The 25,048-nt window shown below is 53.3% G+C and overlaps 5 protein-coding genes across 5 annotated transcripts; all 5 read right to left on the reverse strand.

Annotated features, from left to right (window-relative positions):
* Nucleotides 1-1,318: 1,318 nt before the first annotated feature.
* On the reverse strand, nucleotides 1,319-2,007 carry myl4 (myosin, light chain 4, alkali; atrial, embryonic). The gene is made up of 4 exons (XM_068749718.1): nucleotides 1,909-2,007; nucleotides 1,781-1,808; nucleotides 1,550-1,699; nucleotides 1,319-1,416 (listed from the first exon to the last, which is right to left on the reverse strand). The coding sequence occupies exons 1-4, from the start codon at nucleotides 2,005-2,007 to the stop codon at nucleotides 1,319-1,321; spliced, it is 375 nt and encodes a 124-aa protein (XP_068605819.1).
* A 1,017-nt stretch (nucleotides 2,008-3,024) lies between these two features.
* On the reverse strand, nucleotides 3,025-7,497 carry eif3d (eukaryotic translation initiation factor 3, subunit D). The gene is made up of 16 exons (XM_068749908.1): nucleotides 7,419-7,497; nucleotides 6,381-6,506; nucleotides 6,262-6,307; nucleotides 6,044-6,180; nucleotides 5,879-5,964; nucleotides 5,724-5,796; nucleotides 5,500-5,615; nucleotides 5,282-5,414; nucleotides 5,062-5,209; nucleotides 4,442-4,572; nucleotides 4,174-4,259; nucleotides 3,953-4,082; nucleotides 3,729-3,871; nucleotides 3,446-3,638; nucleotides 3,247-3,340; nucleotides 3,025-3,130 (listed from the first exon to the last, which is right to left on the reverse strand). Exons 2-16 carry the CDS (start codon nucleotides 6,501-6,503, stop codon nucleotides 3,117-3,119), a joined length of 1,653 nt encoding a protein of 550 aa, XP_068606009.1. The 5' UTR covers nucleotides 6,504-6,506; nucleotides 7,419-7,497; the 3' UTR covers nucleotides 3,025-3,116.
* A 2,142-nt stretch (nucleotides 7,498-9,639) lies between these two features.
* On the reverse strand, nucleotides 9,640-11,028 carry sstr3 (somatostatin receptor 3). The gene has a single exon (XM_068749719.1). The coding sequence runs from the start codon at nucleotides 11,026-11,028 to the stop codon at nucleotides 9,640-9,642; it is 1,389 nt and encodes a 462-aa protein (XP_068605820.1).
* A 6,530-nt stretch (nucleotides 11,029-17,558) lies between these two features.
* On the reverse strand, nucleotides 17,559-21,617 carry fam83fa (family with sequence similarity 83 member Fa). Its single transcript, XM_068750234.1, has 5 exons — nucleotides 21,144-21,617; nucleotides 19,606-19,773; nucleotides 19,239-19,360; nucleotides 18,211-18,929; nucleotides 17,559-18,128 (listed from the first exon to the last, which is right to left on the reverse strand). Exons 1-5 carry the CDS (start codon nucleotides 21,615-21,617, stop codon nucleotides 18,079-18,081), a joined length of 1,533 nt encoding a protein of 510 aa, XP_068606335.1. The 3' UTR covers nucleotides 17,559-18,078.
* A 565-nt stretch (nucleotides 21,618-22,182) lies between these two features.
* Nucleotides 22,183-24,671, reverse strand: grap2a (GRB2 related adaptor protein 2a). Its single transcript, XM_068749981.1, has 7 exons — nucleotides 24,582-24,671; nucleotides 24,416-24,507; nucleotides 24,200-24,319; nucleotides 23,569-23,746; nucleotides 23,162-23,254; nucleotides 22,652-22,768; nucleotides 22,183-22,542 (listed from the first exon to the last, which is right to left on the reverse strand). Exons 1-7 carry the CDS (start codon nucleotides 24,657-24,659, stop codon nucleotides 22,369-22,371), a joined length of 852 nt encoding a protein of 283 aa, XP_068606082.1. The 5' UTR covers nucleotides 24,660-24,671; the 3' UTR covers nucleotides 22,183-22,368.
* Between the last annotated feature and the right edge of the window lie 377 nt (nucleotides 24,672-25,048).

A 25,048-nucleotide genomic window follows, 5' to 3' on the forward strand; every position in this document is an offset into this window, starting at 1 on the left:
ATTTCACTGAGTCGGCTGGTTCCCACAACTATCAGGCTCCAGGCAGCTAAATACAGCCCCCCATTCCTGATTTATGATTTTCAGTTGAAGTATTTATTTATTAACGGGGGGGGGGGGGGCATTAAATCTTTCATTCATTGTTCTGCATACTTCAAGACATGAAGAACGGGACCCGGGAGGTGTGGACAGGACACCGGAGGACAGAACCACTACGACTACCTCAGTGACCCCTTAACCCCGGGGGGGTAAACACACACACACGGGGAACACGGCGGGGGCCCACGGCTTAGACCCCCCCCCCCCCCCCGGTGTCTCTTTCAGCTGGCGCTACACTGTGAATGAAGAGGAGATCCAATTCTCCTCACGCTGCAACGTCTCCTTCACCGAGACGCCGTCCGGCGACCGTTTTCATCGTTCCGCCAGCATCGGTCAACGTCCCCGGGACGGTCCCCGGGCAGGTTCAGACGGGGGACATGTCCTCAGACTGAAAAGAGACGTTCATGAAGAAACAAATACGTCCGATCGGATCACGGCACCAACGGCACCACCCGCTGCCGTTGGACCGCAGCTTCTTCCCACGGTTCCCAGTGCGTGTGGCGTTTTTAAGGGTTCAGACTCTGATAAGCAGCACAGCAGGTGCAACACACACACACACACACACACACACGCACACACTCGATCTTACCGTCTGGTTTATTCCAAAATTCCAGTCAACATCAACTTGTCCACAGCCTGTCTGCCTGTCTGTCTGTCTGTCTGTCTATTGGTCTGACTGATGGACTTGCTGTCTGTCTGTGCGACTCTCCTGCTCAGCCCGAAACCTGAGAGGTCAGGTAGTGTATCAACACACACACACATGCACACGCACACGCACACACACACGCACACACACACACAGGTTGCTTCCTGTCATGCCTTTTTGAAATCATCTGTTAATTTTAGAAGTTAATCGCCTAATCATTTGAAACTAACCGTTTGACATCCTGACACAATAAAGTTAGATGCATTTGAACCGGTTAATCAGAACAGATTGAATATGGTAACAAATCGGCTGAATGCATCACGGAGTTCCCCAGGGCTGTATGCTTGGACCAATAAGGTCACCGCTGTGCAGATGACACGTGGTTTTATATACAATAAATATATAAATCAATTAATCAGTTCCCTAAACTGTAGCTGGCCTTAAAGGCAGCGTCTGCCTCACCGGTAGTATTTCTGTCTGTCCATTGTGTCCCCCCGTCCCCCCGTCCCCAGCTAACCTCTCCAGTGGACAGATGTCCAGAATGGGACAAACCAAACGTCTCAAACGCTGGAAGTTCTAACTGTTATTAAGACTTTGAATTCTCTTTATATCACCATAACCCCCCCCCCCCAGAAACCTCCACGAATTGAAGTCCACCAGCTTACTGTCCACGTCTGTCCAAAGACACAATACAAGAACGCGGCTACAGACGAGGGCCCCATTCGCACTGCGTTCTCAGCGTGCACCTTACCAACCAGGAGGGGGTTGTGTTGTGTCATTCCTGTGTGTGTGTGTGTCTTTGCGTGCCTTCTGGCTTGGGATGTCCCAACACGCGGAGGACTTTGGCGTTGGTGGGATTTTGCCCGAGAGCTCTCATCACGTCTCCGCACTGAGACAAGGAGATCTTTGTGCGGTTCTCTGGAGTCCTGTCGAACAGCCGGAAGGCTCCTTTGAGCTCTGCACACAGACACCGATAACGGCACCGGCCCCGACCACCTCCGCTTCTGAAGCAGGAACAGATACGTGCGCGTGACTCGCCTTCGATCTGATCAGCGCTGAAGTCAATCTGGAAGAGTAACAGAACACTGGAATGAACAGAACATCCGGGCGGATCGGGCGACGGGGTGAAAGTCCACCAACGCCTGCGGCGAAGCGGCTAGACGGACCTCGATGGCGTCGGCGTCCAAGACTTGTTCCCAAACAGTTTCAGCTTCTGAAGGACCTTTCGCAGCTTCCTTCTTTTGTTCTGGTTTCTTCGGGGCCATGATGAAGAGAGAAACGCAAACAGGACGGACAGAAAGAAGGTAAAGGGAGTAGGATAGAAGAGGAGGAGAGGAAACGGCAGATTCCTCTGCGAGACCGTTTAAATACTCGTCACGCGCCTTCGGGTCCGTATTCGGTCGCGAATGAACCGCTCAGGACTTCAACTGCAGAGAGACAAACTTCAAATAGATCGGAAACAAATTCCAAAATTCTCGACTGAGTCGTTACCGATCAGACATCGAGTGACACATCCTTAAATGGAACACGCTACATGCTAAACATGCTAATTGTTCTCTACGGAGATGACCTTAAAACATGCTAACCGTACAGACGACCTTATATAGAACATATGAACAGTTTAAATGGAACACAACATAAACGAGCCTTTAGGATAGCGAGTGCTGGGGGGGGGGTTAGGGTCATCTTATGAATCCATAATATTTCCTGTTATGAATGATGCCCGAGCAACTTTGGGATTCTGACCTCATGGCTAATCTCCTCTGGGGTTTGTTAATCCACAGCAAAGTGCATCCGGGAGATCTTCAGGTCCCGGTTTGGCTCAGGTGCTGATCCTGAACAGCTGAGTGGGGGGGGGGGGTTCTCAAGCCTTGTATGGAAAAGCTGTTTACAATTGGGTAAAATTGCACAATAGGGGGCAAGTGTTTTTTATTTTAAAAAAATTGTCACAATTTGTTGAAAATAAGGAATAATAAATAAATAAATTTACAGATGAAATAAAAAAAAAGGTTCAAATCCCTTCCAAAAAGCAGGGAGGACGAGTTTTGTTCACTTGTTCAGCTTTTAAAGAATTGCGTGGAGCTCTGCTGCCACCTGATGGAAGGTGGATGGAATAACACCCCAGTCTGTAAAACAAACGCTTCCTCACAACCGGTATCTCAAGTTACGTCAGTAACAAGACCCGTGAGGCGTCTGGACACAGGCAGTGGAGACAGTGAGAGACATCCCATAATAGTTTAGACTGCTGTACTGAGACAGAATGAAAAGACGTGAACAGGAAGCGCTTAATAATCTTCTTTATTGAACGTTAAAGGAATTCAACGGTTTCTTTACGCGATGAAGGCCGCGTCGGTCGCTGAAGCCGACGCCCACTTTAATTCTCTTCGTCTGGAAGGAGGAGAGAAGACGAGATGAATTCGGAAACAAACCAGGACCGATAAACGGGTTCTCGATCGAGCCGCGTTTTGGGTGTTACCGAACAAGCAGCAGGAATCAAATCTCACCTTCTTCTTCCTCATCCTCCTCATCTTCTTCCTCCTCCTCCTCTTCGTCAGAGCTGAAGGTTCCATCAGGAAGGCTGTAGACCCGAATCACTTGCTGTTGACACAGAACATGGACGCGTCAGCCCAGCAGCTGCGAGCCACCGGTCCGGGGAGGCGGGCCCGGGACCCTGAACCCGGGACCCTGGACCCTGACGCTCACCTTGTTGGGGTCCTTCAGGATGAGGTACTTGCCCTCGTCCAGCTTGCGGCAGATGTCGATGACGCAGCGGAGGATCCCCCAGGCGTTCTCCATGCTCAGGTTGATCTGGCTGGCGAACTCGTTGGGCTTGAACTGCTGAGTTCCCAGGATGACGTGCCGGGCCGAGTCCTTCGCGTGGTACCGAGACACGTACCTGAGGGACAGACGGAGGGACAGCCCAGTGAGAAAAGCCTCGTCCGCGCCGCCCCCGCCCTCTCCTCCTCCTCCTCTTCCTCTTCCTCACCCCAGCTTGAGGTACTCGGAACCGGCCAGCATGGCGCAGCAGGTCCAGCGGGCCAGTTTGTAGCTGTTGTTCTTCAGCTCGGTGGCCAGGACGGCTCCTCTCTGGGAGTCCAGCTTCTGGCGCCAGTCCACCCCGTTGCAATGCTGCGAAACAGCCAGCCGCATTAACGTCGTCACGGCAACGACACTTCCGATTGGTCGGCACCGAGCCGGTTCTCCGCTCACCCTGGAGTCCCACTCGTTCAGGGTCTTCACGTTGATGAAGGACACCTCGCCGTTGGCGCCGGTCATCACGCCGTCGTGCTCGCAGCGGACGATCAGATCGATGTCTTCGCCCAGCTTCCAGTGGCGGTACCTGAAGACGCAGCGATGGCCCACAGACACGGTCACGCCCAACACGACGGGACCGAGGCCCCGCCCCCCGATCCGAGGACGCGTCGGCTCACCTGTAGGCCACAGACGCCACCTCACTCTTGTCCATGTCCTCCTCCACGAACGGGTTGGGGTTGGGAAACTTGTGCCGATCCCCCGCCTGAGGGAGGAAACAGGAACGCCATCCGTTCATTTGGACCCGTTCAGGCAAGCCTCAAACCTCGCAGGGGTTTAAAGCATCCGGACACCCACGACTAAACACTGAGCCCTGGTGGACGCCTCCGGTCAGCGTTCAGACCTCTCCCGGGTCCGAACACTGAGCCCTGGTGGACGCCTCCTTACCATGCGTAAACACTGCTGGCTGAAGTTGTGGTTGATGTACGTGGCCTCCATCGCCAGGTTGCGAGGAGAGTTGAAGGAGTTGCCTTCATCCTGCGGCGGCTCGTTGGCCGTTTCGCTAACGGTCAGCAAATCTGAGAAGAACGACACTCAAATTAGGGGTGTAACGGGCGAGCACACGTAGCAAAACTAGCAAAGCATTAGCTCTGTTGCTGGAGATGTTGTCACGGCAACCAGATCTGTGATTTCTGTAGGGAATGTGGAGAAGTTGATCTTTCTAGCTCAAAACCTAAAGCTTGAATAGTTAGTAGTACTAGTACTAGTACTAGTAGTAGTAACATTTGTCATATTCAGATTTTTAAATTGTTATAATACAATCGTTTTAAAAACTTCAGTCTAATTGATTTAATATCACCCAAATGGATCGCTTTTATTTATTTATAAAAATTATGTCGTTTGCATTTTTTTTAAATAAACGCATTTAAATTAATTTATTTCAGCTTTTTTTGTACCGAAAATTAACCGAACAGAAGCTACATTTTAGCGTTCGGTGACCCCCCCCCCCCACACTAGAAATGTCCCCAACCCTCATCGTTCCCTTTGCCCCCCCCCCCCCGCCTCACCGAAGTCGGAGTTGTCCCTCTTGTCAAAGAACAGCTTGTTCCCGACTCGCTGCACGATGATGTCCCAGGAGTTGACGGAGCGCGTGCAGCACATCAGGGTGGCCAAGATGGCGTCGGTGGCGAACACGTTGCCCTGCGTCTTCGCCAGCTGGAACGGGAGCGGCAGGCGTGAGCGGGTAGCCATAGCAACGGGCTCCCGGCTCCCGCGGCGTTCTCAAACCTTGCGGATGACGGGGTCGTCGGTGGTCGTGACCGTGTGGAAGATCCGCTTGATGCTCTTCAGCTGCTTCTCGTTGCGGGTCGTGATCCGGTCGAACGCTTTGTCGTAGTACTCCACGGCGCCGCAGCACTCGCTGCAGGAAACAGGAAACAGGAAACGAGCGGTCACTTCCTGCCCGTCCCGCCGAGGCGCCGAGAAACGGATCCGGCTTCTCTCACATGTCCGACGGGTCAGCCACCTCCATGTATCTCATCTTCATCAGCCGGGGGAAGTCCATCTCCTCCTTCACCTCCCAGTCGCTCCTCACCTCCACGGAGGAGTCTCTGGGCTTCAGCTGCGCCCCGGGGAGGAGAACAAAGGGGGGGGGAGGGGGGGTCGCTCCCCGGAGTCAGAAACGACCTCTCGGACCGCGCCCGCCTCCATTACCGAGATTAAACCGTACCTGAGACTTCTGGTCCCATTTCTGACGGACGCCAAACTGCTTTTGGAACTTCTTCTGCAGACGCATGCGATCCCTGAGGAGACAAGCTTCGGGTTAAACGGAGCAGCGGCCGGCGGCGCCGAGGTGGGCGGGGCCGGCGCGGCCCGAAGCCTCACCTCTCCTTCTGCTTGGCGCTCTTCGGAAGCGTCTGCATGTTGAACTGCGTCAGGTTCCTGCGGTCCTTGTCCCGGCGCAGGTTCCTCTGTGGGAGCAGACACGGTGACGCCACCCGAACAGAACCGGTGCGTTTCAGAGGGCCACGCTGGGCGCGGCGGACGCACCTGAGCAAACCGCATGCGGTTCCTCTGGTAGGCCGTCTTCTGCGTCTTGGCGGTGTCCACCAGCTGGAAGCTCGTCTCGTCCTCCTCGTGGAAGTAGGCGTACTGACTCCCGCCTCCGAACTGCGAGGAATACTTATCTGAGGGCAAGCAAGCAAAAACAACATGAGACGCCAGGCCGGAGTCGTGTGGGCGGGGCTAGGGATTGAGCCACGTCTCACTCGTGTATCTCTTGTCTTGGTAAGTCGCTCCAGTCCAGTCGGCGACCTGAAGCAGGAAAGACGGCGTCAGCAAATCGGCGGCGGCGGGGGACAGAAAGGCCCCGCGCCCGAGGACAAACCTTCCCCAGGCGGTCGCCTTTGCTGAACGGCTGGTACGGCATGTCCTTGAACTTCTCCGGGACGGCACACGGGCCCCACCCCGACGGGTTGTCCTGGATCACGGGGGCGTGGAACTTTGCCATGGCCTGAAGTCAGAGCGAGAGAGACTTATTTAACGCTCGCATGTGGCGGCTACGCCCCGCCCCCCCCAGACGTGGACAGGGTCTCAGCCAATAAGCAGCACTGATTTCTCCAGCCACGCACCCACAGAAGTAGGCGCTGGTCAGCTTGCGCAGTGGGCCAGTCATCATCGACCCTCAGAGTTAACCCCCCCCCCCCCGATCAGCGCTTTAGGGAGCCACTTTAAATACTTATATTTATATTTGGAATGTTTCCATTCTTTTTCTGTAATTCTTTGGAGGTGCCTGGAATCATCATTTCCTTCGGAATTAATAAATATCTCATCTTTTTTGTTTTGTTTCTATCAGGCTGTGGCTTTAGCGTCTACCTGGGACACTAAAGTGTTTATGCAACATATCTAACTCGTTTTTTGCTAAACTTAATCCGGAATAATATCCTCAAACTATCTCTTTTCACGCGGGATCTTCGGTCTATGAAAATAATTTTCTCTCGAAACCGACTGAATCGTTTTCGTTCCGTGAAGGCAACTCCAACATCTGGAACCACCGGCTAGCATTAGCATAGAGCTCCCTTCACGTCTCCAATCACATGCTAACAGAACGAAGCCACTTCAAAGGAATTACGTCCCCGCGACAACGTCATTTACCGGAAACAACGAATTGTATCGGAGAAGATAACTCTAACCGAACATCCTGCCGAGTCGTCGTCCTCATAGTGGATTTCTGACCGTCTTCGCTAACAGTGGCTATTGCTAACGCTAGTCATCTCGCCAGGTGGCCGGGCTAGCGAGGCCAAGCTAACCGGGCGGTGGCCCGCGCGGACTCACATCCGGTTATCTAACTCGTTTGGCTTTAATTCAAGCACCAACAAAACCTTTAACTGTTCGTAAGTGTGAACAAGCCTCACCGTAAACTCACCGTGAAAGGCGTCCACACAATCGGATCTTATCGAAACACCGATCCGCTAGCGGTGCGAATGAGCCGCAAGTCGCCGGCGTGACAGGAAGTGACGCAACTACCTTGTCGCTGCATTACCGCCGCCTAGCGGACCGGAGTCGGAAGATTAATAGAAACGATATCATTCATATAATAAAAATAAATATTTAAATGAGTAAATCCAATTGTTATGATCGTTTCCTTAATATATTAAAGTAGGCCCCACGTTTCCTAATAAATTAATTAAACATATGACTGTTTCTTCTTCTTATTCGCTCCTGACTGCATGTTTGGCTGTTTCTGGGTGACTGCTGTCTGTACATAGTCCAGTTCGCCTGTTCTTTATAAGGCCGGAATCTATCTTCAAAAAAATACTACAGTAAAAACTACAAAACGATCCTGTAGAACCCTGATACAGGAGAGTTATAATAATGACTATTCTACAACAACTACAAATTACACTGCTAATAATCGATGTTTAAATTAACTGCAGTCTTGTAATTTAAGCGTCTGAACAAAGATAAAATAACCGCAAAGTATCTTATAAGTTTGAGAGGATTAAACGGAAGTGTTAAAAATCACCTTTGACGTCGTGACTTTGCGTAAATCTTTATTGTGTCCACTAGAGGGCGAGCTATTCACAGTTATTAGTTATATTAGTTGTTGTGACGTCATTTTAAAATTAAAAAACAAATTATCAGCTGAATGTGTTGATGTTTACTGCAGGTGTACCAACAAGTAGATGTAACATTGTAAAAAAAACACTTTCGGACATAAAACTTCAAAAAACAAAACTAACACCAGCTATGATAATGTATATTAACTATCATGAACCACCCTGGAAAATCACGAAAAACGCCTTTAATACATTTTTAATCCACATAATCGACAGAAAGATAATAAATGTGTCAAGGAATACAAAGTATGAGAGGGAAGAACAAACGTAGGACTCAGAGGCGCTCGAGGGTCAAAGGTCACATTGTCTGGGGGGTTGTTCTAATTTTCCCGCATGTGCAGCTTTGAGGCGATCGCCTCTACAGGTGATTCAGGTGAGCTGCTTGAGCTTCCCGTGTTTCATGCTTCAAATCGAAACGATGCCTTCACTGACGACAGCGCTCGTAGACGCCGTCGCAGCCAATCAGAGTGTCTAATTCGGATAGTTAGCTGTGTTGCTTGGCAACGAGGACCTGGAGAAATTACAGATGGACCAGAAAACCTGTGTGTGTGTGATTACAGACAGGAACGAGCACGACATTTATGTACATAATGCGTAGGGCCAGCAGAGAAGAAGAAAAAAAAAACACGTTTTGCAGCGTGATCAAGTTCAACGGCGTCCCTCAGGGAAGCAAAGGTCGATTTCTGAAAGTAATAAAAGCTCCGGCTCGCTCGCCATCGCCGGTGGGATCGTCTCACATCCTGATTACGCCGTGCAAACGATGTGCAGCAGAAGGAGTTTGTTCTAATGAGATCGTTCATCAAGGACGGAAACGTTCATTAGGGCGCGTTCGGCGCCGCTTTCATACCCGCCCAAGGGCGAGAACGAGGCTGTCAGTGCGGAGGCTCGCTGAGTCATAGACCGCCCCCCCCCCCCCTGTGCAGGTCAGCACACACACACACACACACACACACACACACATTAAACCCAACCTCCCGGCCTGAGAAAAGAAACCATCAGCCGCCAAATCCCTTATTAGTGTTTTAATACAGAACCGTGTGTGTGTGAGTGTGTGTGTGTGTGTGTGTGTGGAGGTAGCCTCAAGGTCAGGTGATGGTCATTTTTCGCTGAGAGGCTAAAACCACGAGAGGAAGAAATTTGGGTCGTTTGAATCTGTACACGAGATTTAAACTCATTTATATTTCTAATATTTGCATTTTCATTTGTCCCTGAACCAGGAAGTTTAAAGGACATTAGTTCAGAGTCTCCACAGGACGAGAAAAACAAAAATGCAATTCTAAATTTGGAGTCCAAACCAGGAAAGTAAATAAAACACACAAGTTGGTCCCTGTTAGTATAAAACTACTTCAAATATATGAATTTATGTACGTATTTCTTCATAGCTGTGATGCGTTCAGGGACTGTCCGTTGGAAGAGCGGCGGTAATAATTTAATCCTCGTTGGAGTTCATAAAATAAGGTTCTCCATTGTTCGTTTACTGTTTTGATCAAATACATTGAACAGACAATCTAGTGAAGCTAACCCCGACTAGTTTTCCTCTTCCGATGTTTTAAGGCTTTCGTTCTCGGCTCCATCGGGCGGCGGGGGTGCCGCCGCCGCCGCCGCCGCCGCCGCTGCTGCGTCGTTCTCCGTCGTGTCCTCGGCTTCGTCGTTCCCGTCCGGGGGCAACAGTCCCGCGGCTCCCGGAGCTGCGCCGCTCTCCACGAGCAGCCTTTGCGAGGTTTGCGGCTGGAAGCTGGAGACTCCATTTTGGGCGATCCTGTAGATCTCAGTCATTTCTGAGACGTCGTCTTCATCATCGTCGTCGTCGTCCCCGTCCCCGATCGCTCGCCTCAGGCTCTCCCTCGGCATGAGCGCCGCCCTGCCCTCGTCCTGTCGCCGGCGGTCCATCAGCTCGTGGCTCTCCACCTTCCTCGTGGAGCGGCAGAGGGCTTTCCGGAAACCCCGCTTGAAGTTCTCTGACAGGAAGCCGTAGACGAAGGGGTTGGCGCAGCTGTTGGCGTAGCCGAGCACCACGACGAAGAAGTAAAGCCCCCGGTGCTCCGCGGGCAACGGCTTCACCAGGTTGACAATGTTGAGGGCGTAGAAAGGCAGCCAGCACACGACGAACACGGCCACGACGATCACGACCATCAGCGTCACTCGTCTCTCCGACTTCCTGCGTCTGGTCGAGGCGGCGAAGACTTTTTTACCCGAACTGCGGACCTTGCCGACGATGAGCAAATAGCAGAGGCAGATGACGAGGAGGGGGCAGAAGAAGCCGACGGCGGCGGTGTAAATGATGAAGGCCGCCTGCCAAACGTTAGCCGGCTCCGGCCAGGCGATATTACAGGTGCCGCCGCCCTCCGGGATGTTAGCGAAGATCACCACGGGCAGGACGACCAGAAACGACAGCGCCCAGATGGTGCCGTTCACCGCTTTGGCCACCTGGGGGCGGCGCCACTTTGAAGACCGAATGGGGTGGACCACAGCCAGGTAGCGGTCGACGCTCATCACGGTCAGGCAGAAGATGCTGGTGAACTGGTTGATGGAGTCGACGGTCATGACCAGGCGGCACATGAAGGAGCCGAACGGCCACGAGTCCAGCGTGTTCTGAGCCGCCAGGAACGGCAAGCTAACCATGAAGAGCTCGTCGGCGATGGCCAAGTTCAGGATGTAGATGTTGGTCACCGACTCCATCTTGGAGTAGTGCAGCACGATGTGGATCACCAGAGTGTTCCCCCCCAGGCCGATGGCGCAAACAACGATGTACACGACGGGAATGAAGACCCCGATGGCGGGATCCGTGTGGCGGTCGGTGCCGTTCCCGGCGGAGGAGCTGTTGGACAGCGTCCCGTTGGCGTCGCTGTCGTTCCACGCGTGCGGGGGCAAAAGGAGTCCGGGCGAAGAGTAGCCGTCCGGCCATAATCCGTCCATCGTGCAAATCAAGGGAAGGAATACGACCCCGACGGACGAGCGCTTCGTCCTCCTGCCGCCTCAGCTCCGCCCACAAGGTCTGTCAGAGGACAGAAATCAATGAGAACCCAATAGGAGACAACAACGTCCCCAAATAAGACACATTACATCGATATTCAGGGTCAATAACCAGCATTGATCAGCAGCTCATTGTCGTGTATCAATCACTTATTTGTTTTTTTTATTTGTAGGGGATCCCCATCAACCCAGTAACGTCGTGGTTGACATGAACTGGGATCCAGTCGGAGACAGCCGGCGGCGTCCGCCCGCCCACCGTCGCAAAATGTTCACCTAAAGCAGGACTTTAATTCGAGCTAACTCAGCTAACAGCATCCGGACACAAAAACAGACGCTTCGGCCGTCCTGGACTTTAATTCAGAAGAGACGAAGAGGGAAAAAGGAAACCAAGAAATAAACCTGCCGCACGAATCGCCTCTCGATGTCTCCAATGTCTGGTGATCGCAGGCGGTTCACCTTCGATTCGGCAATTTGGATCACCATGGTAACCGGAGAAAGAGAAAGCCCAGTGATGAGCGTTGTAAATCAAACAGATCAAAATAACTGACAACGCGCGGAGGGATGACAAGAATCTCCCCCCCCCCCCCGCGCCTCCTTCTCTGTGTGAGGAGCCCGGTAGGAGCTAGCGCAGGAGTCACGACTGCAGGGCGCCCGGCGAACCACGATGGCCGCTCTCCGGCGGGAACGTTTGAGGCCCGTCCGCGTTCGCGGTTCAAACAGGACGACGCACCATTTGTGACCCCTTCAGGGACCAGTCGGACGCTTTGGTTTTCCCAGAAGCGGTCATGTGATCCGTGAGAACTGCTGAAGGTGAACGCAGCCTTATCTAAAACCAGACGGCGTTTCTGGGAAGTTAGCATGAAAGCAAACATGTTTTGACCGAAGGGGACAAATGGCCACTTTCCGCTGTGGAAACAAAACGCTATCAGCTTTCTGATTGGCTAACAGATGCAGAGGTGTGGCCTAAAAACAACAACATTATTGTGCTATTAGCTACTAACTGTTTATATAGTGCCAATAACTGTAGCATTGAGGCTAACGTTGCTTCTGTGAGCAAACAACAGAGGCAACGATGGCCAGAATCTATTTAAACTGCAGAAACGGACCAGCGTCAAGCTAACGAGCCGCAGGTGAGCCGAGGCGAGCGTCCATCACAAAGGTCAGAGGTTCACGACCTTAAAAGATGCGTTCAGGTGTAGCTTCAAAAACAGGAGCATCAAGCAGCACCGACCTGAAGTTCTTACCTTCAAGCCAGGAAAGATTACGACAGACGACATTTGACATTTATAATAAATGAAATAATCATTAGCCCCGCGATGCGCTGGCGACGCAGTCGGGGTGTACCCCGCCTCTCGCCCACAGCGAGCTGGGATAGGCTGGGATAAGTCCCCTGACCCAAAAATGGATGGATGAAATAATCATAAATAAATCAATGGTAGGATTAAATTAATATTATTTTATTTTATGTTTTTGCCATTTTTCATCAAATTTGCTTGAAATTTGCTTGAAATTTGTGTTTCAATCCCAGGATGATTTTCCTAGCTAAAATGCCAGTTTGGTTTCACAACTTTAACAATCCTCCTCTTAAGTTTAATGTTTGAGCCTAAATCGACAGTAGCGGTTAAAAAAAACATCCAGACTCATTTGACTTTTGTGAAACGTCGCGTTAGCTAAGAATGCTAAGAATGCTAATCGAAATGCTGGTTCGTAAGTGGAGCTTTCAGTCGTTTAAACTTCCCAACGCAGCCACGAGGACATTTTCTCTTTTGACGTCGGAAGGAAATAATTATTGATAGATTTTACCTGATGAGGGGAATTATTCTCTTCTATTGGTTTAATCCCAGTTCTGGATTTCTCGCACGCCGTCCGTCCTTCCGTCCGTCCAGATTTCCTCCTGCTCCATAAAGCCGGTCGCAGCGTACGACTCGGGACAGAAAGGAGGCTGGAGGTCAGGGGTCACGGATAAGGAGGCCGGTTTGTTTGTGCAGTTTTCTTTTGTGTTTTCTCACCTTGAAGGCAAAGCGGGTGTTGAGTCAACAGCGGTGAGTCACGTGACCGCCGGAGAATAAGATCATCGTGATTCGCAGCAAAGCCTGAAGGTTGAATTCACTCACAGAGAAATCACACGCAGGAGAAGCAGCACGCGGCCGGGTCAAAGGTCAGCGCGCAGGGAGACGGCTTGTTCGTTCGTTTGTTTGTTTGTGAGGAAAACGGATGAATGTCCAGAAGAAACCTTTAAATCCCTAATCAATAACGCTGGAATCAATGGTCGATCCTTCATCCCTTCATCCTGAAACTACTTGGATTATTGATCGATTTGTTGACGACTGATCAGTTGACTCATCGTCTCTTCAGCTGATCCTCCTCCAGCTGTTCGCCTGTTGGCCACTCGTTGAGTACGAGTGTAGGAAGCGATCTAAACACTGTGTGTGTGTGTGTGTGTGTGTGTGTGTGTGCGTGTGTGTGTGTGTGCGTGTGCGTGTGTGTGTGTGTGCGTGTGCGTGTGTGTGTGTGTGCGTGTGTGTGTGTGTGTGGCTATTATTCACAATGAATAAATGAATATTTTTTATTAAATCGGTTCGTGCCTGTCGTTTTATTCGCTCAGGCTGGACAAGCTTTGTCCAATATTTGACGTCTGCGTTTGAGCGTCACTTCCTGTTTTAGCTCCGCCCTGTTCTGACCACAGAGAGAAGTCGCCGGTCGGACGACCTCCAGTCTCTCACCTGGGATCGCATGAAGCTGAACGCCCTGATGGACGGACCGGATCCCTAAAGTGTCCTTCAGTGACGCAGCTCCCACCGTAACCAGGCAACGCGTCTGTCCCGGGATCCTCGGGTCCGATCCCAACGGCGCCCGCGGACCAGAAAGGCCTCGTTCCTTTACAGGCTCGGCAGGGGGGGTCAGAAAATAAAGCCAATAAAGCCAATGATTCCCAGATCACTGAAACACCGTACATGGACCGTCAGTGACGTCATCCCCCCCCCCCCCCCCCCCCCCCCCCCCGGCGAACCCTTCATTACAGCAGGACAAACGGAAACTCATTCAGGCCTGATCGTAAAAACCGGAGGAGAAATAACGACCTTTAAAAAATAAAAAGGGGAAAGTATGAAATGAAGCAAAATGAAATGCGAAGTTTAAATAATTAGATGCAAAAACGACCAAAAGAGAGAGAGAGAGAGAGAGAGCGAGAGAGAGAGAAAGAGAGAGAGCCGTGTTCCATCAACAGAACCGACCTTTAAAAAATAAAAAGGGGAAAGTATGAAATGAAGCAAAATGAAATGCGAAGTTTAAATAATTAGATGCAAAAACGACCAAAAGAGAGAGAGAGAGAGAGAGAGCGAGAGAGAGAGAAAGAGAGAGAGCCGTGTTCCATCAACAGAACCTCCAGAACATCTGACACGTTGAAAGTTCTGTGAGATTTATTAAATAACAGAACCGTATCGATCCAGTTGGCTTTGATTCAAAGCCATTTATTCTGCATCGATCGTTTAGAACCCCCGCCCCCCCCGGCCCGTCCCCGGTGAACAATCTAACCGATGCCCAGAGCACAGAGGGACGGCGGACGGTTCGCGTCCCCCCCCCTCTCCCCCCCCCCAGTCCGAACTCACCTGCAGCGGAGACTCGAGCCGCAGCCGTCCGGTGGGTTGATGGCGCGCCGGCAGCACGTGCGCTCGGTGAACCCGCCGGTTGCGCGCGCCCGATGCTGAGCCCCGGCCGGGAGACGGTCCGCTCCGGTTGTCCTCCCGACGGATGGACCGGAACTCTCTCCCCCCCGTCTCTCGCTTGTAACTAGGAAACAGCTCAGCCTGCGCACGAAGGAGGCGTGAGGAATCCTATGGTGTGTGTGTGTGTGCGCGTGTGTGTGCGTGTGTGTCTCAGGAAGCTCAGGAATATAAAGTTGCTCTTATTTAATCTCTGACTTCCGGTTCATTAAAGACTTTAATTGCTTCTTTAATTCACGCCGGTCCCGGTGGGGGGGGGGGGGGGGGGGGGTGACTCACCGGAAACGAGTTCGTGGTTTTAATGACGTCAATTATCGGTTTCAGTTTCTGAATGCATTTATTGTGATTTAAACCTCCATTCATTAAGAGAAGGGTCTTTTAAACAAATTGAATGCATCACGTGGTGTTTTTGTTTACCTCCAATGAGAGTCGACTTTCTTGTGACGTCATTGGAGAAAGAACTTAATCGACTCAGATTCATGTCGTGTTTGGATCAATTCCACAAATCCTCCTCAGTGGTGTTCCTTCCTCTTCCCCTTCCCCTTCCTCCATTTCCCCTCCACACCTGCCTCCTTTATCTTTTCCCTCCTTTTTGATTACCTGTCTTTGCTTGGCTCCTCCCCTCCCCTCACCTGTTCTGTCTGTTCCTGCTCTTCCTCTGTGCTTCCTCTTCCGATACTGATGTTTTTATGGACTCGGGTTCCTGACCTTTCACAATAGGTGCTTTTATTGTGAAGGAGTGAACATATTTGCGGTTTGGCAGATGAACATGCTTCAAAAGGTCGATTCTCAAGTCGACTTCATCTCAGATCACAAAGTCCGTCCCTGTGAGGACTGACTCCACCCGCAGGGAGGCGCTGGCGTTTAAACTCGGGCTCCCCGCCGGAAATGACTCTGATCATTCTGCTCAAATCAACCTGATCAATACGTTTGTCTAATGCTCTGTTTAATCCTCTTTTCTCCCAGCAGGTTATTCCACTTCCTGCAAAGCGATACTGAAAGTCATAAAGATTTTCAGCAGATCGATCGATCACTTCCTGTCGTCTCCATGTTTTTGGAAACCGACGCCACCCTGGGTTTTCCTCTAAAGAACGCCGGCGGTTAAATCGTCATGACAGCGGGGACGATCGGCCCATCTGGTGCCGTGATAGAGTGTGTGTGTGTGTGTGTGCGTGTGTGTGTGTGTGTGGCTGAGCTCATGATTCATTCCGTGTCTCGTGGAATTTAAATTCCGTCTCTCAGCTCATGAAGAGAACTCCTCTTCTTCTTCGTCGTTCAACCAGGGCCCAGTCTCCAGGTCCAGATCCAGGACCGGTCCAGGTCCAGATCCAGGACCGGTTCCCTGGAAGCTGCCGGCCCGGGCTGAATTTGTGGCGGTGTCTGAGGCTCGTTGTTGCTCCCCCCCCCCCCCCCCCAGATGAGAGGGGACAAGGTGAGACCCACAAGTGTCCATACATGCAGGTACCGTGACGACCAGATCTGCACACGGCCTCACGTTTGCTGCTGACGCACCAACAAACCGGAATCTTTTCTTCCACGCCTGCCTGAGGCCGGAGATCAGTCACGCCATTCCGCATCTTCTTCTGTGGTTTAGAAAAACGGCGACTCTTTGTTTTTCTCCAGAAATGTTTCAAGAACGAAGAAACTTTCCGGAAACATTTGGGGGGGGGGCGAGCAGTTTCAGCTTTTGTGGGAACGCTTCCCTTCATTTCGGATCACACGGATCCAATCGGGATCATTGCCCCGTACCGTTTCCTCCTCTTCCTCGCCGTACGACGGCGGCTATCAGAAGCATCGCTGTGCAAACAGAGCGGCGAATGAACACATTATTGTCGCTGCATGAATCCTGCTGGCGTGTTTGAACAGTCCTGTCCGGAGCTACAAGCCCAGAGGACAAAAGATCTGAGAACAAAGGGAGGGCGGTGCCGGGCAAACACCGGTCCTACAGGCTCGGGACGCCTGGATCGGCGCCATCAGGTGAGCAGTGTCAGGTGGGGGGGGGGTAACCAACGTGTTTACCAACGAAGAAGAGGTTTCACTCGCTTTCCAAGGGCCGGATCCTCAGTGACTCCGCCTCCTAGAGCCGGATCCTCAGTAACTCCGCCTCCTAGGGCCGGATCCTCAGTAACTCCGCCTCCTAGGGCCGGAATGACGTCAGCGTTTGGATCCCGGATGCACTTCCATTAGTTTATGACAAAATAAAACTCCTGCTTGGAGAATCAGACTGAAGCGCCTGCCGCACTTTAAATATAAAAAAATAAAGAAGTTAAAAATGCAAACCAGGAAGTTAAAACATTCTGACACGCTTTAGAATTCACTTCCGGATTATTTTCGTCCACTGTAGTGTTTTGTTTTGCATAATTTAAGAACTTTGTCCCGCCTGTAAATAAACCCGTGAAGCTCTTCGTGCGCGCCTTTCTCCAGCAGATGGCGCCACAGCCTCACTGTAACCCATCAGCCGATGCTTAAACACCTGCCAGGTACCTGCACCAACGCTGGACCCTCCCGGGTCACGTGACACCTGGATCCGGGTCTAATCTATGCTTCTGCCAGATGCAATCGTTCTTCCTGTAGAACAGGAAGTAGAAGAACGACTCCACTAATACCTGGTGATAATACACAGACGTATTCTACTACACCCGATCTCGTCCCAGATATATAATCCTATTTTGTTTATTCCTTTAGATTATTAAATGTGCTCCGGTGGTTGTGATGCAGGCGATCGATCTAGAATCACCGATCAATCGGTCCTCACGTCTGTTTTTAATTCAAATTCTGCTACGACATGTTCATCATCGGCATCTCAGGCAGTTCAAGGATTCGCATTTTAATCTCCGCCTCTTTGAGACTCTGACATCACAAACTCACGCGGCAGGGGCGCGTCAGCACCGCTACGCTAGCAGCCGACCGACGGCGTCGGTCGCTCGTTCCGTGACCACGGGTCCGCCGAAAGGCGACACGCTGATCACCGATCGCTTTTCCTGTCGCCGTGGCAACCAGCCGTCTCACAGGTGGGATGTAACCTAGACCCGGGTCTGAACCTGAACGACCTTTCCTCCGCCTCGGCGCCCAGGCCGAGAGCTCCTGGAGGATGTGATTGGTTGAACCGAGTCTCTTTGATCGCTCCCATCGAGCACAGAAAGCGCTTTCAGCCCAACCAGGAAGCCGTGAAGCGAGGAGGCGGAGCCTTCGGGCAGCGCAGCCACCTGGTTCCGGCGAGGTCACAGGAAACGTGCCGGAGCTCCTCCCCTCGTCGCTCCGGTTGTGGCTCTCAGGACTGGATGCAGTTCTTCCTCTGGTGCCGCCGGCGGCTGCTGGATCCTGTTGGACGAAGGGAAGGGCGGGGTTGGATCTGATTGGCTACGCGAGGGCGGGTCAGCGTTAAACTGCGCTAACATCGTACCGTCTCCGGCGTTGACGGTCTGCAGGCTCAGGCTCCGCTGAAGGACCTTCGACGGCTTCTTGGGTTTCAACGGACCGGGTTTATCAACGATCTCCCACGAGTCCTGCGGCTCAGTCAGCGCGGCGCCGTTGGTCTCCGGGACTTTACGGGGAGGCGTGGCCACGCCTTCCTCTATGGTCTCGATGGCGTGATTGGTTCCCCTACCTTTCAAGAAGCTCCTGAACGAGCTACGCTCCTTCACCGGGCTGGCCTGGCTCTTCTTCCCTCCTTCCTCGTCCTCGCCCGGACTCTGAGGACGGACCCGGTCCAGCTTGTCCTTGCCGTCCCTGCTGAAGCTGCGGCTCGGCCCGTTGGCCGGCAGCTCGTTGGTCCTCGACAGGTCCTGAAGCGAACCCGTGAGGCCCCTCCCACTCCCGAAGACCAAGGAGTACTTCGGGTTGTGGTATTTATGGGCCGGTACCTTCAGGTCGCTCTGCCGGGAGTCGTTGATGGAGACTTGGAAGCGAGAGGCGGGGGCAGGAATGGGCCGGAGCGGCTCCACCCTGGGCTTGGTGATGGGCGTGGCCGGCGGCGGCTTGGTGACGTTGAACTCCACGTAGAGGTCCACGTGTTCAGACTGGGCGTACAGCTCCCTGAATTCAACGTCAAACTGGTCGACGACCTGCCCCGACATCACGGTGATCGTGTTCCGGTCCATCCGGGAGGAGCTCCAGGTGAAGCTGGGGGGGGGGGGGCGGGGACACAGGAATGGAACTTAACAAGGACTTCCTGCACGAGTCATCGCGGCGGCCGTCCGGAATCTGCTCCGCTTTGATTCCACGGAGTTCCCTCAACACCCAATAAAGTCGTTTACGGCTCGACTCAGAAGGCGTCACGTGACGAGCCTCACCTGTACTCAGGTGAGACGTGCTTCCTGCCGTTAAGTCGTAAACGTGAATGATCAGTGATGCATTCTGGGAAACGACGAGACGTGAAGAGAGGATCTGAAGGTCCAACCCAAAACCACGCCGGCAGAACCGGACGCTCACCTGTAGGAGCCGAACACGACTTTCTCCCCGTCGACCAGCATGTATTTGGAGCGCAGCGACCCGGGCAGCGTCCCGAAGGCCAGGGCGAGCCCTGCGCCCTTCAGCGTGCGCACGCGGAGGTTCTGCAAAAGAAACACGGCTTAGCCTGAGTCAACGCCCCCGTCGCCAGGACGACCAGGACCGACCCCGTGAAGAAACAAAAGGGAAACCCTGTAGACACTGGATGTTTGTCTAAAGGAAGCAGGAGACCCGGCGTGGACGGTTACAGGTTCAGGTCGATCCGGATCAGTCTCCTCCTCCTGATTCGGACCCGCTTTAAACCCGCGTCACTTTCACACCCGACCAAGCGGACTCGGTTCCTCCTCACCCTCAGATGAGACGCGTTCACCTGCAGGCGGCTGCACATATCCAGGAAGTGGGGCATGCCCCCGGCCTCCAGCAGGGCGTAGACCGCCACCCCCCGGCGGGACGAGGCGTCCAGGAGGTCCTGGAGGATCTGCAGGTCCGACAGGACGTCCATGACGATGGCGACCACCTGAGAACGGGAGGGCGGAGATTTACGGCTTACTTTTAGATTTTAGTCTGTTGTGTATTATTATTCGTACTACTACTACTACTACTACTACTACTTGTACTATTATTACAAACGGACTGTCTGGTTGCCGAGGCAACGAGGTTGGAACCTCAGCGGAACTCGTTTTACCAGGCAGTAAAAAGAAAAGATATTTTGGACCAGCTCCAGAAACAAATTCGATCAACAGCTTGTTATCCGGTCCAGCCGAAGACGCCGTCCTGCAGGACAGGACAGGAGACGCTTCACCCGTTGGTGCCGCGTTGCCATGACAACCAGCGACACAGAGGCACCGCCGGTCTCCAGCGCTGCCTCGGCTAGCGCCGGGACAACGCGGTGGAGGCGTGGCTTCAAAGTGACGGCAAACAATTTGCACTCATCTCAGCAGGCGATGTGATTGGCCAGTTTAAAACAGAACACATCAGCCCAATCACAGGCGTCGGAGGTCATCCAATCAGGGATGGGCGTGGTGAACAAAGCGGTTGAACCGACCCTGAATTCAGGACGGCGGTTGAGCTTCTCCTCCTGATCCGAGCTGACATTTGGAATCGCTCAAAAGTTCCGGCAGCAAATATGAGCCGGCATGTTGGAACACGCCGGTGACACGCCGCCGCCGCCGCCGCAGGCTTCCTTGGCCCTCGCCGTGTCTCTGAGCGGCCGAGGCCCGGCTGGCGCTTCCTGCATCGTCCCGAGCTCCCGAAGCTTTCAGACCAGCGAGGGGAATCCCGGAGTGAAAGTCCCTTCCTGCCAGTTAGCGCTTCACTGCCGGGAACCGGTTAGCCTAGCGTAGCATAAGAGCCGACACGGGCCGGAGTTCGATGGCTCGCCTCCCATAAATGTCCTTTATGGATGCTTGAAGCCTCTTTTATGTGACCTGGTCTTTGCCCAGAGCGACTTCTAGTCCGTTCTCAAACTCCGAACCCTCCGAGCGTTTTAGGAACGCTTGTTTTGCTCCGGTTTATTCATCCGTTCATGAAGACAGGATGAGGTGAAGCGGCAGTAAGCGTCTTTGTCACATGGTCATCAACGGCCTATCGTCTTCAGCACTTCTATTAATCATTTAAACCCATTTATGGATTCAAAAATGACTTTTCATGGTCGGTGTACGAAGACACCAAGAACCATCTAGAACCTTCTGGTGCTGATCCAGGGGAACGAGCTGCTTGGGGGAGGTCTGCGCGCGCCTCGTTTATTAATGAAGTCAATGATAAATCATTGATCATGAATACGATGGCTGCTGATCACCAGATGGTTTCCAGGAAGGCTTAATTTACATTTCTTATTTAACCAGTTAGATTTTCAGCCATGAAACAGAGTAAAGGCGTTAAAATGACCTTCTGCGCGTCCTGGATGAGCCTCCTCACCACCTCTTTAATGTGCGGCCCTGCCTCTTTGGGGGGGTGCGTGTACACGGACACCCGCGTCACCCCCTTGTAGGCGCCGCTGCCGCCCGGCCAGCCGATGTCCAGAGACGGGACCTCGGTGTCTGACATCTGGGGCCAGTAGGTGGAGTGGACCCCGGAGTCCCCGCCGGAGGACTCCTCGGCCCTCTCGCGCTCGCCGTGCGCGTCGCCGCCGTCCGCGCGGTACTCCCGAAACGTCTTCCGGATGGACTGCACCTCCTTGGCGGAGAGGAAGTCCTTGACGTTGTCCTCCTTGAGCCGCAGCTTGAACGCGCCGTCGCCGCGCCGCACGAGCTGCTCCAGCGCGGCGCGCTGCTCCTCGCTGTAGTAGAACTCCGGCCGGGACTCCGGGACCTTCTCGTTGACGTGCTGCTCGTCCATGCAGCGCAGCTGCGAGCCCGCCATGGCACGGAGGCGCTCCCGCGGCGACACCTGTGCGGACAGGTGAGCCAGGTGCGCCGGGTGCGCCAGGTGAGAGGTGTTTGAAAGCCGCAACGGGAGGGGGCGTGTGTATTATAAGAGAACTTCCGGTGACAGAACTTTCAGAATAAGATGGATTGGTTTGAACTGCGTCACTTCTTTAGTCTTTATTGATGTTTCTACATCTAAACTATCCGTTTTATTTGACTGAATTCGTTTTAGATACTTTACAGGCTTCGACTTCTAAAATACGCTGCTTTGTCTCAAGCTTTTTAAGTCCAGCTGCGGCTCTTTGTTGCTCAGAGACGAAGACGTATGATGAAGGCTTTTCTTGTGACTTATGACGTCATTTCATCCTCACTTCTTCAGTCTGTGGAGGACGTAGCGGTGCAGTACCACCTGACATCACCAGGGGGCAGACCAGACTGTCCGGTCTGGTTCCTCCATCCTGAACACCTGTGACCTCCAAAACACTCACTGGAGGTCAAATATCCTAAATTCCTCACGTGAACATTCCGTGTTAGAAGAACACAACGGGGCAGTCATAAAAAATATTTATTTCCACGGAGAAGCAAAGAAGTTCAGCGTTTATTTTAGGAGCTCATCTTTGCTGGAAGGGAAGTTTGGAAGCTGATCCTCAGCATCCCGCTGCTGCGTTCCTCTGGTGTAAAGAACCTCCTAAAAACGCCTGCAGGGGGCGTCTGACTGCGGCGGCGTGGCGCCCGGCGGCCTCCTCTCACAGGCGTGAGGTGTAGTTGGCGGGAAACAGCCCGCTCTTCCCCCGGAGGCGGCCTTTCCACCACGACGCGTCCGAGCAATCCAAAACTTCGATGACGTCGCCGACGCGGAAACCCAGCTCGTCTTCCTCCTCGGCGGCGAAGTCGTACAGCGCCATCGCCGTGGACGTCCTCTGTGGGGCGGCAGGAGGACGCCGGGGGACCGTAATATATTTGAGTTAGCTTATGTTTGCGTTCAGGGCTATCGGTAACGGGGGGGGGGGGGGAGACAGGAAGGCCCACCTGAGGGGGGGGCAGGGCGTCGGATGCGAGTCGGGCGGCGTGAGCCGAGCCGACGGGGCTGCTTCTTCCCGTGTGGCCGATGGCGTGAGCTCGCTCCTCCAAACCCGCCCGCTTAGCCTGGTCGAGAAGGAAAAACACTTCCTGTGACGACGTAGAAGTCAGTAAACGGGTAAACGGCGGTAGACGGCGTTTACAAGCCGGTAGACGGCGTTTACCGGCCGGGTAAACGGCGGTTGACGGCGTTTACCAGCCGGTAGATGGCGTTTACAAGCCGGTAGACGGCGGTAGACGGCGTTTACAAGCCGGTAGACGGCGTTTACAAGCCGGGTAAATGGCGGTAGACGGCGTTTACAAGCCGGTAGACGGCGTTTACCGGCCGGGTAAACGGCGGTAGACGGCGGTAGACGGCGTTTACAAGCCGGTAGACGGCGTTTACCGGCCGGGTAGACGGCGTTTACAAGCCGGTAGACGGCGTTTACAAGCCGGTAGACGGCGGTCAACGGCGTTTACCAGCTGGTTGTGAGGCTGGTCTGAAGCTCTTCGCTGTGAAGCAGCGGCGGCAGCAGATGTGCTACGCTGTTCAGGTAAACTTCCCCTCTTTGTCTGTGGGAAGGAAACAAACAGGAAGTAGACGACAACAGACAGGAAGTGGCCGATCTGCACCGAAAACAAGTCACTCAACCGATTCTATTTATACGTTCATGTCAATTAAAGTAAAACTGAATGGAGGCGGCGGCCTGTTGAATATCTGGACCTGATGCGAGACGCTGGTGAACCAATGAACAGACATGTGACATCAAAGCCGGCGTTGCTTTGGGCCACGCGTTAGCATCTACGCTAACACTTCCTCTGTGGCTGTAAGGGAGGGCGTGATAAAGATAAGAAGCTCCATTAGCGGCTGCTTTAACGTCTCTCACCGACCGGGCCGTGGGCGGGCCCGTCCCGTCGCTGAGGTAGATCTCCCTGGTTTTGGAGATGGACGAGTTCTTGTAGAACTCCACCAGCTTGTTTAAGGAGGTGAACTTTTGAGACCACAGGAAGTACCGGCCTTTACTCTCTCGCATCACCTTGAAGTGCTGGACGTCACTCTCGTGTCTGGAGGAGGACGGAGGACACAGGACAGAAGCGTTACATTGGACTAACCGACCGGTCGGTTCTGCCATTTTCCCAGCTGCGTCGCCCTCTGCTGGTGACAGGACAAAGCTACATCAACGTTATTAGGAAAAAGTCTCGCTGCAACGACGGCTGTCCTCAGACGAAAACGAAAACTCCCCTGATGGTTTTAGCGACGCTTCCGTCTCCCGGCTACAAATACGTGAAGCCTTGCAAGTTTGCAACGTCGATGACTCAGCGCTCGAGTCCCCGGAGGAAACCAGCTAACATCGAATCTCTTTCAGGTTTCAGTCACGCCTGAATCTGGTAAAAACAAGATGACTAAACGCAGTTCGTCAAGCAGGAGCACATTCTGAAGTCCGTTTCTAAAATACTTCTGAGCTAGCAGCTAACAGTTAGCGTACCCGCTGTAAAAGCAGCGCCGGTTTCGCTCACCTGACGGAGATGGAGAACTCGCCCGGGGAGCTCTGGCAGCCCCGGATCACGAAGTCTCCCACGCCTTTATGCCTCAGGAGCTCCTCGGCGGCGCTGCGACTGGCGTTCTCCTGAAACCACCTGGACACGCACACGCACACGCACGCACGCACACACACACACTGACTGAAGGGCTCACCAGGATTTATGGACTGAGGATCGAGGTCCGGTTTCTACCCCGGAGTCTGCATCTCGATGTAGTTCTGCGGGACGAATCCTTCCTGTCCGTCCAGCTCGGCTCTGAACCAATCGTCCTGGCGGCTCAGGATCTGTCGGACACGCGTGAAGACGAGTGAGAAAGTGAGGAAGACGGAGACGATCTTCCTCTGAAGACGCGACCGACCTTCAGCGTGTCGCCCCTTCTGAAGCTGAGCTCGTCGTCGGCCGTCGCCATGAAGTCGAACTTCCCCTTTGCTTCCATCGGAGCGACCGCCGGGTCCGAAAGGGGAGGGGGGGGGGGGGGGGAGGGGCGATAACGATGCAAAGAAAAGAAACGTGGAGGCGACCGGCGACGACTCGTCACACAAAGGCGTCCATTCAGCGGGCGGCGACCCTCCGATGGGCTTTGGTTCCAGGCCCGTTATGAGGTCACGCCAGGCTCTGGACGCGGCGTCGACACGTGGCGGCGAAGGAACTGGAAAAAGCCCTGAAGAGTCACAGAAGCCACTTCCTCCTCTGTAAACAAACAGGACGGGGGGGGGGGGGGGGGGGGGGTCAGCGCTCGGCCGCCGCTCATCTCACGAATCTGACGACTTAAAGAAGCATCAGGCAGCGATTTAGCGCCGCCGCCGGCGCCGGAGTCCCGTGACA

The sequence above is a fragment of the Brachionichthys hirsutus genome, chromosome 16 (assembly GCF_040956055.1).
Source record: "Brachionichthys hirsutus isolate HB-005 chromosome 16, CSIRO-AGI_Bhir_v1, whole genome shotgun sequence".
NCBI classification, from domain to species: Eukaryota; Metazoa; Chordata; class Actinopteri; order Lophiiformes; family Brachionichthyidae; genus Brachionichthys; species Brachionichthys hirsutus.

Bases quoted from the DNA above. Each gene is read 5' to 3' on its own strand.
- eif3d (XM_068749908.1), bottom strand. From the start codon at position 6,503: ATGGCAAAGTTCCACGCCCCCGTGATCCAGGACAACCCGTCGGGGTGG. The intron at 4,573-5,061 runs GTGAGGCGGGGG...CGTTCTTCTCAG, and splicing joins GAGGGACAACTCCGACTTCG to ATTTGCTGACCGTTAGCGAA. The intron at 4,083-4,173 runs GTGAGCCGACGC...CTGCGTCTTCAG, and splicing joins GTGGCGTCTGTGGCCTACAG to GTACCGCCACTGGAAGCTGG.
- myl4 (XM_068749718.1), bottom strand. From the start codon at position 2,007: ATGGCCCCGAAGAAACCAGAACAAAAGAAGGAAGCTGCGAAAGGTCCT. The intron at 1,700-1,780 runs GCGAGTCACGCG...GTCTGTGTGCAG, and splicing joins CAGCGCTGATCAGATCGAAG to AGCTCAAAGGAGCCTTCCGG. The intron at 1,417-1,549 runs GCACGCAAAGAC...GTCTTTGGACAG, and splicing joins GGGACATCCCAAGCCAGAAG to ACGTGGACAGTAAGCTGGTG.
- grap2a (XM_068749981.1), bottom strand. From the start codon at position 24,659: ATGGAAGCAAAGGGGAAGTTCGACTTCATGGCGACGGCCGACGACGAG. The intron at 24,320-24,415 runs GTAGAAACCGGA...GTGCGTGTCCAG, and splicing joins ATCGAGATGCAGACTCCGGG to GTGGTTTCAGGAGAACGCCA. The intron at 22,543-22,651 runs GTGGGCCTTCCT...GCCGCCCCACAG, and splicing joins ACGCCCTGCCCCCCCCTCAG to AGGACGTCCACGGCGATGGC.
- fam83fa (XM_068750234.1), bottom strand. From the start codon at position 21,617: ATGGCGGGCTCGCAGCTGCGCTGCATGGACGAGCAGCACGTCAACGAG. The intron at 19,774-21,143 runs GTCATTTTAACG...TCCCGTTCTCAG, and splicing joins TCATCCAGGACGCGCAGAAG to GTGGTCGCCATCGTCATGGA. The intron at 19,361-19,605 runs GTGAGGAGGAAC...TTTCTTTTGCAG, and splicing joins TGAACGCGTCTCATCTGAGG to AACCTCCGCGTGCGCACGCT.
- sstr3 (XM_068749719.1), bottom strand. From the start codon at position 11,028: ATGGACGGATTATGGCCGGACGGCTACTCTTCGCCCGGACTCCTTTTG.